The sequence below is a fragment of the Microcebus murinus genome, chromosome 4 (assembly GCF_040939455.1).
Source record: "Microcebus murinus isolate Inina chromosome 4, M.murinus_Inina_mat1.0, whole genome shotgun sequence".
Classification (NCBI taxonomy): domain Eukaryota; kingdom Metazoa; phylum Chordata; class Mammalia; order Primates; family Cheirogaleidae; genus Microcebus; species Microcebus murinus.
Genome location: NC_134107.1, coordinates 9,020,914 through 9,030,655, shown reverse-complemented (window position 1 = coordinate 9,030,655; position 9,742 = coordinate 9,020,914). Strand labels below are relative to the sequence as shown.

At 58.4% G+C, this 9,742-nt stretch overlaps 1 protein-coding gene across 3 annotated transcripts in view; it reads right to left on the bottom strand.

The window, feature by feature from the left end:
- Positions 1–8,148: 8,148 nt before the first annotated feature.
- Positions 8,149–9,742, bottom strand: part of IGHMBP2 (immunoglobulin mu DNA binding protein 2) — a 30,289-nt gene continuing 28,695 nt past the window's right edge. For all 3 annotated transcript variants that reach the window (XM_012757562.3, XM_076001714.1, XM_012757561.3), the window contains one exon: positions 8,149–9,088. In XM_012757562.3, the coding sequence (XP_012613016.2) occupies positions 8,891–9,088 (198 nt within the window). In that variant the 3' untranslated portion in view covers positions 8,149–8,890. The remainder of the gene's footprint in view (positions 9,089–9,742) is intronic.

Here is a 9,742-nt window from a genome sequence, read left to right as displayed (position 1 = left end):
GTTTGAGACCAGAATGAGTAAGAGCGAGACGCCATCTCTACTAAAAATAGAAAGAAATTAGCCAAACAACTAAAAATAGAAAAATTTAGCCGGGCACGGTGGCGCAGAAGGATCGCTTGAGCCCAGGAGTTGGAGGTTGCTGTGAGCTAGGCTGATGCCACAGCACTCTAGTCCGGGCAACAGAGTGAGACTCTGTCTCAAAAAAAATTACCCTCCATTCAGCCTTTCTCAGAAAGCCACTAAATGGCAAAAACCAAAACAGAGGGATTTTTCAGCTAATGAGAGTATTTGAGGAGGAATTTAGGAAAGTACACAGAAGATTAAGGAAATGAGAAAAAACGAGACACTAACTCCAGGAAAAACAGAGCTGTAGGTCGCCCCTCTCTCCACCGGCCTGACAGGTGAGCCACAGGTCCTGCATGGAGTGCGGAGCCCATGGTGCCTGCGCCCCGCCCCCAGCCCCTCCCCCACCTCCCCCTTGAGCTTCAAACTCCCGTCTCAACCTGCCTTCTTACCACCTCCCCTTCAGGTGTGAAATAAAAGAAAGCAGGCTCATCAGTGGCAGAGTCCTTGGTTTACCCCAAAGTCCCGTTCCCAACCCCCCACCCCAGGAGGTGCCTTAACCTCTCCCTCCACCCCTCGCACAGCCTTTTAGAAACCCTGGCAGTTCCAACCCAAAACACCTCCTGCGCCCACCCAACTCCCTCCACCACCCGCTACTCTCTCCCGTCCCGCTTCGCCCCTGCCCTGCAATCTGCTCTCTACAGCCCCGGCAGCCAAGGACGCTCCTGTGTCAACCCCACCTGGGCCCCGCCCCGTCCCTCTCCACCCCTCACATTTGCCTCCTGCAGCGGCCTCACCTCGCCCTCTCCCCCCACCCCTGGACGCCCTGCCCCAGGGCCTTTGCACAGCTGCCCCTTCTCGAGACTCAGGTCCCAGAACAGATGTCACCTCCACGGTGTCCCCTCCTCAGGCCTTCCCAGATCCTGTGACCTTCCCCCAGCCCCTCTCTTATTTCCCCGTCACTCTCCCCACCCCACCCCTGCTCTGGAACCACCCACTCTTCTCACCCCCCTGGGCCTAGACCCCCGGCAGAGCCACCACCCAGCAAACTGTTCTGAGAAACCGCAGCAACGGGCCCTGGGAACAGTCCGAGCCGGGGGCAGACTTTGCTCCGTGAGGGGGCCGCAGGAAATACGTTAGTTCTGTGGGCCTCGGGGTGCCACCGTGGGACCGCAGGAAGCAGGTTGGTGTGGCCGTGTTCCCAGCAAACTTCCCTGACACTGAGATGTGCCGTTGTACAGTTGTCACATGTCACAAAATGTCATTCTTTTTTTGTGTGTTTTTTGGTTTTTTTTGCAATCACACAAGAGGAGATTTATTTTCTGGCTAGCCAGGGTGTCATTCTTCTTTTGATTGTTTTCCCACCGTTTGGAAGTGCAAACCCCATGCTCAGCTTGGGCCTGTGGACCGCCGCCCGGCACCCCCGGTCCGGGAAAGAAATGTCAGGAAACGGCGCGCCAGCTACAGGCCCCGCGGTGAGGCCACGGAGAATGACAGCTGTGACAACCATGGAAAACACACGAGGAAATGCTGACGACACGTGCAGCGAAAATCGGCAGGACACAGGGCGTGGACAATCGGGGACGGCGACGGACGGGAGCAGCTGCGGCGCGGGCTGCAAAGGATTAAACGGCCTCGCCGAGCTTGTGCAGCGCGGGCACATCTACTGAGAGAAAGTCAACCAGCGGCCACCAGGGGCTAGAGAAGGACTGTCAGTGGGCACGAGGTGTCCCTTTAGGGGAATGAACCTGTTTTGGAGCTATTTAGAGATGATGGTTGTGCAACATTGCGAATGTACTAAATGCCACTGAGCTGTTTGCTTTTTTTTTTTTCTTTTGAGACAGAGTCTCGCTTTGTTGCCCGGACTAGAGTGAGTGCCGTGGCGTCAGCCTAGCTCACAGCAACCTCAAACTCCTGGGCTCAAGTGATCCTCCTGCCTCAGCCTCCCGAGTAGCTGGGACTACAGGCGTGCACCACCATGCCCGGCTGATTTTTTCTATATATATATTAGTTGGCCAATTAATTTCTTTCTATTTATAGCAGAGACGGGGTCTCACTCTTGCTCAGGCTGGTTTCGAACTCCTGAGCTCAAAGGATCCGCCCGCCTCAGCCTCCCAGAGAGCCAGGATTACAGGCGTGAGCCACCGCGCCCGGCCAGCTGTTCACTTTTAAATTGTTAATTTTACATTATGTGAATTTTATCCCAATAGCAACAATGAAAAAAAAAGCCACAATGTCCAAAGGAGGGGCTGGCCTGGGGCTGGGGCTGGCAGCCGCCTGGTGCCATCAAGACCTGGTCCCTTGCACTGTTTTGTCCTCAGGGAACTGGCTTTCGTCCACAGGCGTCTTCACGGTCACAAAGCAGCTGCAGGTTCTGGACATCCTGTCTCCACCTGACTGCATCCACAGGCTGGCAGCACCCGGGAGGCCGGGTCACAAGAGCGCCCTCTCGTGGCTCTCCTGTTAGAGGGAAGGGATGTTTCCTCCAGAGGCCCCAGCTGACCTCCTCTCCTCTGTCCACTGCACAGAACCCGGTTTCCAGCTCCTCCCGCACCCCAGAACAGGCACTGGTCGGGGAGGGGCTGGCCACGACTGGCTGAGACCACTCAGAACCGGCCCCTGGAGCCACACATCACCCTTGGAACCACAGCCCAGTTTGCCCGGCTGGGCTGGTGCTGCCAGGTGTCTCCCCAGCAACCAAGGCACAGAATGTGCCCATTCTCCCATCAGACAAACTCGCACCGACACCTGCCCCCATATATTCCTGGGTCCATGCAGCGGACTCACCTGCCTTCACATCCTCCTGGGTCCATGCAGCGGACTCACCTGCCCCCAGACGCTCCTGGGTCCATGCAGCGGACTCACCTGCCCCCAGACGCTCCTGGGTCCATGCAGCGGACTCACCTGCCCCCAGACGCTCCTGGGTCCATGCAGCGGACTCACCTGCCCCCACATACTCCTGGGTCCATGCAGCGGACTCGCGAAGGGCCAGGCCGAGGGCAGCGAGCTCCCAGAGCGAAGTCCCTCCTGCCTCCCGGCCTCTGCCCCAGCAGGGGTCCTGCGGGAGTTCCCTGGAACACAGGGCCCGCAGACGCCAACCCGCCCGGCAGCGCTAGAAAATCCGGAATTCTCCATACGCGTACGTTTCCGGAAGTGCAGAACTTCTGGGCAACACGTGTGCATTAAATAAGAAAGAAATGCGAGTGTTACTATTAGGAACATCTGGGCAGCTGCCTGCACCACTGCGTCACCGTCCCCCGAGATGCCGCGTGGAGATCCTCCCAGCCCCGCACCCTCGGGGGCCAGGCAGCAGGTCCTGACGGCTTCGCTCAAGGACGCTGGGCAGATGTGCCCCTGCATCCCGGGCCCTGCCACCTCTCCATCCCTCCCACGGCTCCTGCTGGGTCGGGCCTCCCTGGGTGACAACTGTCCACTTCAGACACCTTTCCTCTAGGCAGTCACCAGAGGGGTTTTCTAAGACACAACTCAGGCCTATGTCCCCTGTTTCACTGCCCGCCTCCCCCTCCTCACCCGCGTGAGACGCAGGCCCCACCCCCCGCAGCCCACAGTCACACAGGGCCCAAGATGGGGAACGAACTCGGGGGACCCCAGACCCACCGGGGACCCAGGGCTCTGGCCTTTCCTCGGCACTCCCCGCAAAACGCGAGCAGCTGTGACCCCATCGGCTGCCTAGCTGGGAAACCAGCAGGAATTGTCCTGGTTCTGATTGCGAAAGCAATGCTCACCTTTGTAGAAAATGCTAGAAATGAGCAACAACAACAAAAAGTACAAGTAAAAGGCCGGGCGCGGTGGCTCAAGCCTGTAATCCTAGCACTCTGGGAGGCCGAGGCGGGTGGATTGCTCGAGGTCGGGAGTTCAAACCCAGCCTGAGCGAGACCCCGTCTCTACTAAAAATAGAAAGAAATTAATTGACCAACTAAAAATATATATACAAAAAATTAGCTGGGCATGGTGGTGCATGCCTGTAGTCCCAGCTACTCGGGAGGCTGAGGCAGGAGGATTGCTTGAGCCCAGGAGTTTGAGGTTGCTATGAGCTAGGCTGATGCCACGGCACTCTAGCCTGGGCAACAGAGTGAGACTCTGTCTCAAAAAAAAAAAAGAAAAAAGAAAAAAAATGAGCAAAAGATTTGAATATAAATTTCACCAGAGGAGATATTCAAATGTTTCCTAATGACGTGAACAAGGGCTCAGCATCATTAGTCTTTAAGGAACTACAAAGTACAACTACAATGAGATCCCCTGATATACCTATTAGAACAGTTAATATTAGAACAGTTAATAATATTATAATAATCAGACGATACCAAATGTTGGCAAGGATGTAGAGAAATTAGAACCCTTGTACATAGCATGTCAAATGGTACAACCACTCTGGAAAAGCTTAGTAGTTTCTTTAGAAAAATAAACGCAAACTTATCGTATGACCCAGCAATTCCATACCTAAGACTCTGCCCAAGATAAATGCAAACGCATGTTCACAAGAAGACTTTAACATAAATATTCATAGCGGACCCGTGGTTCTCAAGCCAGAAAGCAGAAGCAATCCAAACATCCGCCAATGGGTGCATGGATAAACAAAATGTGGTATATCCATATAAGCAGGATATTATCCGGCCATAAAAAGGAATGAAAAAGATATATGCCACCACATGGGCAAACCTCAAAAATATGATGAAAAGTAAAAGAACCCAGATGCAAAAGGCCACATACAGATGCTCCTCGACTAGAGCACCCGATCAAGCCATCGTAAATTGATAGCATGGTAAGTTGACAGTGCATCTAACATACCTAACCTGCCAGACATCACAGCGTAGCCCAGCCCAACTTAAACGTGCTCAGAACATTTACTGAGCAAAACCATCTAACGTAAAGCCTATTTTATAGCAAAGTGTTAAAATCTCATGTAATTTATTGAATGACGTACTGAAAGTGAAAAACCGTTATCATATGGGTACTTGAAGTACGGTTTCTGCTGAACGCGTATCACTTTTGGACCATCTTAAAGTAAAAAAATCCTAAGCCCAATCAGCAGTAAGTTGGGGAAAGTCTATGTTTATATGAAGTTTCCAGGAAAGGCAATTTATAGGGACAGGAAGCCGATCAGTGCTTGCCTGGGCTGGGGGTGGGAGCAGAGGGTCCCGTCCCTGCAGGCCCACAGCCGGCACGGGGGACTCCGGGGGGAGGACCGCACAGCCCTATCCCTGTACACTTGCAAGGGGAGGTTTATTGTGCAATATTTACAACTCGAGAAAGCTGCACTTTGAACTGGCTTTGGACTATTGAAAGAAAAAGCAAGCAAGCCGCACAACAAAATACTTCATTGGCAGGTGGGGGCAGGGGTCAGAGCCGGGCTGAGTTCAGGGGAGAAGGGAGACGCCACCGCCGGGAAAGGCCAGCCGCCCAAAACGGAGGAGCGAGATGGAAACAATTCTCAAACCGGGCAGCACAGCCCGGGACAACTCAGCACCAGCTACGCATCTGCCCGCCCACAGGAGAGGTCTGCCTGCCCACTCCACTTTTCCTGCAAGCAAAGAAGTTTCCAGACCAAATAAGGCTGCAGCTTTTGCCATGCTCCTGGCAAAGAATGCAATTCCTTTTAAGTGCCAAGGTTGTAACTTGGGCCTACAATCTCCCAAGCAGCGTGGTGCCCGCCTGCCCACGCCGGTGACCCCCAGGGCAGGGCTCCAAAGCAGCCAAGGCACACACGGAGGGCGCCTGCCGGGCAGGGCCTGGGGCGAGCCGGGTCACCTGCAGGGAAGCCCCGCTGGGGGAGCGGCGACGTCCTGGCAGCTGACCGGCTCGGGCTCCCGGGACCCTGGGCACCCTCGCCCCCGTCTAGAGCGGGAAAGGGCATTCACTGAACCCCACTGCGGGCTGCACCTGCCTCGCTGCAGCTTTGCGGGACGATGACGATGGTGGCCGCACAGCGAGGTTCGAGGCTCTGTTCCCTGCGCCTTGTGTGCTCAACGCATCCCACCTTCACCACAACCCCGTGAGAGGGGCTTGTAGGTTCCCCGTTTCACAGAGGAGGAAACTGAGGCACAAAACTATGCAGCACATCCGTGGAAAGCCTGGGAACAAACCCCAGGGCTGACAGTGGCTCCAGCCGTGCTGGGCTGCCACTGCCCTTCGCCGAGGGCAGGAGCGAACGGCAGGGGCCCTCGGCGGCGCCTCCGCAGGCAGCGGGCAGCCTCGCGGGAAGGGAATCCTCACCACGCACGGTCCCCGCTTGCGGGAGGGCCACAGGCTGCAGCCGCTCCCAGCGAGGCCACACTTGCTGGCAAGGGCGGCGTTTGGCTTGGGATGAGTTTTTCCTTTTTGTGGGCTACTCCGTCCCGGGCGAACAGTAGGACATTTTCCAAGCAACCAGCTACAAACATTTTCCTAACAAGGCCTCCCTGGGATGAGAAATGCAAACGTCTTATGCTGCAACCTTCAACTCTGACATCTTAATGACACGTCGCCCATGGCTTGAGCAAGGTCAGCAGTGGAAGGGAGAGTGGTCCCTGCGGGGGACGGGCTGGGGGTGTGACGGCCACCCGACAGACGCTGCCGCGCACCACGGAGACCTCTGACCGGGCCCGGGCCTTGCGAGGGCTTCCTGCTGCACGCTGTGCCTCCCTCAACCTCAGCAGGGCTGGCGAGGCGGCCACTGTTCCCAGCCTGCTCTGCGATGAGCAAACGGGCCCAGAGAGGGGTGTGACTTGCTGAAGCCACACAGTGGACGGTGGTGCTGGCATTCAGACGCAGGTCCTGCCACCGCGACCCACACTGCCGGCCTCCCTCTACTCTAAGCTCTTCCTGGTGGGACAACCCACAGGAGCAGCACCTGGATGAAGGTGCAGGGCTTGGATGCCAACCCTGCTCTTTCTCTAATGGGTGGAGGGACACTGACTTTGCACCGTCCAGGCTGGGAGTGGGTAGACCCAGAAAGACAGATGTGGGCAAGACTGGAGCAGCAAAGATCCTTTGGCAGCAAGTGACAAAAACCCAAGGCAGTCCTTCTTCAGCTAGGGGAATTCACTGCTTCAGGACACTGGGAAGAGCGGGATGGAGGTCAGGTGTGGCTAGATCCAGGTGCTCAAACACTGTCATCGGGCCATTCCCCCACCTCTGTTTCAGGGTCTGTTTCTCTTTGGCGTCCTCCTCTCCTGCAGACGGGCTTCCGCTAGGAGGCAGGGCGGGTGGCTGCCGGCCATCTCCAGCGGAAGAGGAGCCAACATCTCTTTCAGCATTTGCCGGTCAGCCCCAGAGCAGAACTCTGGCCCTGCTTGGATTCCGGCCCTTCCCTGAGCCTGGCCTTGCTATGGCCAGAAGGGCGAGGTCCCCTGTCCCGGCTGAGGACACAGCTTCTGGGTGGCAGGGCGCTGAAGCCCAAGCCCAAGGGAGACAAAGGCCACACCCTCGCAGACCGCACCCCACCACCACAGCCCACCACCGCAGGACACACTTCCAGCCTGGCTCTCTCGGTCCCTTGCCGGCAGCCACTGGCACGTCCATTTCCCACCAGCCACGGTCCCCGAGGGGCGTGGGACCCACAGTGTCTGCGACACTCGGCAGCACTCTGCAGGGGGCGGCACCGTCTGCGCTCTGAGAAGGAACTGAGTAACCCTGTGGCACGTGACTACCGAATGCAGCAGAGTCCCTGCCCCTTCCCCGTCGTCCCCAGCAAGTCAGTCCAAAAGCCACTAGATGGGAGGGAGGAGGGCGTCCGCAAAAGGGGGAGGGGCCTAGAGTGGGCCGGCAGCGGGGAGAGAGGGAAGCCCAGCCCCGGCAAAAGCAGAGGGGTCCAAGTGTGCAGGCCTGGCATCTCTGTGCCGTGTGTCCTGCAGGGCACCTTGATACAGGTGTGACTAGTGGCACCTGGGCACAGACCCTCGGGTGCAGGTCAGGGAGGCCGTCTCCACTCTGAAGGCCACAAGGTCCAGAAATGTGCACGAATATCCACAAGTTGGGCATAAATGGGGTTTAAGGAGAGTGGGCAACTGTCTGTGAGGAGTGTCTGCCACGGGAGGTCAGAGGTCATGCCATTCTGGAGTGTTCACTTCAGACACACAGCAAACATACTGTGGACAGTATGCATATTTTTATTTAATTTTTAAATAATTTATATCCTTTTGGAACAGAACAAAAACCTGAGGCTAAAGTACATCCACCTGAGGTTCTCTTAAATGGAGAAGTTGGCGAAGAACACCGGAGAAGGCTCGAGAGGGCTCCGGGTCAGTGCTGGCCACGCTGACACTCTGGGACGGCTGTTTCCCAGACGGTCACCGGGTCCCCAAACCGCAGCACAGAGGAAGGGCCAGCTCAGGCCGGGGCCCCCGGAGCCCTGAAGGCGCCTGCTGCCCTGGCGGTGGGGTGTCGCTGCGGGCGCAGGGACAGAAGGCAGGACAGTGGCCGCCCAGGCCACTCTGAGCACACTTAGCAAGGCTGAGCTTCCTGTCTCTTCACAGCACCCCCGCCCTAAGGGGCTGAGAGCTGGCCAGCCCCGGACAGGGGTCGCTGCTTTGACGGTGTGCGGCCAGGCGTGTGTCCAGGCAGCAGAACCTTCCCGGGACCCAGACGCCGGGAGCGAAGGAAGAGGCGGGAAGCGGCCAGGGGGCGTCAGGAAGGGCCCGCCCCGTGCCGCCCACACAGCGGACCCTCAGCCCTGGGGGCCGAAGTCCAACCTCCCCCACGGGCCCTCCACCCCACCGGCCCTCTGGAGGCAGAGCGTGGGCTTGGTGGCTCCCTGGGCGGCGGGTCCTGCCTCGGGGAGCCGTGCCCCTCCCAGCAGACCCGGGGGGGCCCGTGTGGGGACGACGAGTCAGGTCCCCTTCTCCTTCTTCCTGCTCGCCCTCTGGCCGCTCAGCTCCCCCAGCTTCTTATCCAGCCGCCTCTGCAGCTGGGCCCGCTTGGCTGGGTCCAGGGACCGGTCCTTGGTCCCGCTGCCGGCGTAGAGGACCCCTTCCCGGCTGATCCTCTGCCGCGCGTGGGCGCGAGCCCTCTCGCCGCAGCCGTGGACCTGGGGAGGGCCGAGAGTCAGCGCTGGGCTGCTTGGGGCAGGGAGAGACCCTGCATCTCTGCCCATCGGAGAGCTTGGGGGCTGCGGGAGCCCCCACGTGAGATCACAGAGAGCCCCCGAGGCGCTCCTGCACCCTGCACGCTGCCAGGCAGGGCGGGCTCTGCACCCTGGCGGGGCTGGCGGCTGGAGCACCCAGACTATGAGGACAGACTATGTGGACACTACCCGACCAACCGCACGGCCCCTGGGCCACTTGGCGCTACCTCCCAGCCCCCACCTCCTCCACGCTGCAGCCAAGTCTGGCGACGTCACGGCCCTGCTGACACCCCCAGGGACCCCTGCCGCCTTCAGGTCAGGTCTGACCCCTCTGGCTGGCTCGCCTTGCCCAGCCCAACTCTCCCATGCTGCCTGCACCCTACTCCAGCTCCCCGACCACGCCCGGGGCCTTTGCACACACAGTAAGGGCTGCCCGCCGGCCTGCGGTCACCCCTGCCCTCCGCTCAGCTCCCCACCTTCCATCCCTCAGTCTCGGCCCCAGTGTTACTTCCTCCAGGAAGCCCCCACTGACTGCTGCATCTGGGTGGGTCCCCGCATGGCCACCTTGGCCCCTGGGTTTCTTTGCTTGGAGCAAGACCCCCTACCAGGCCCAGCACT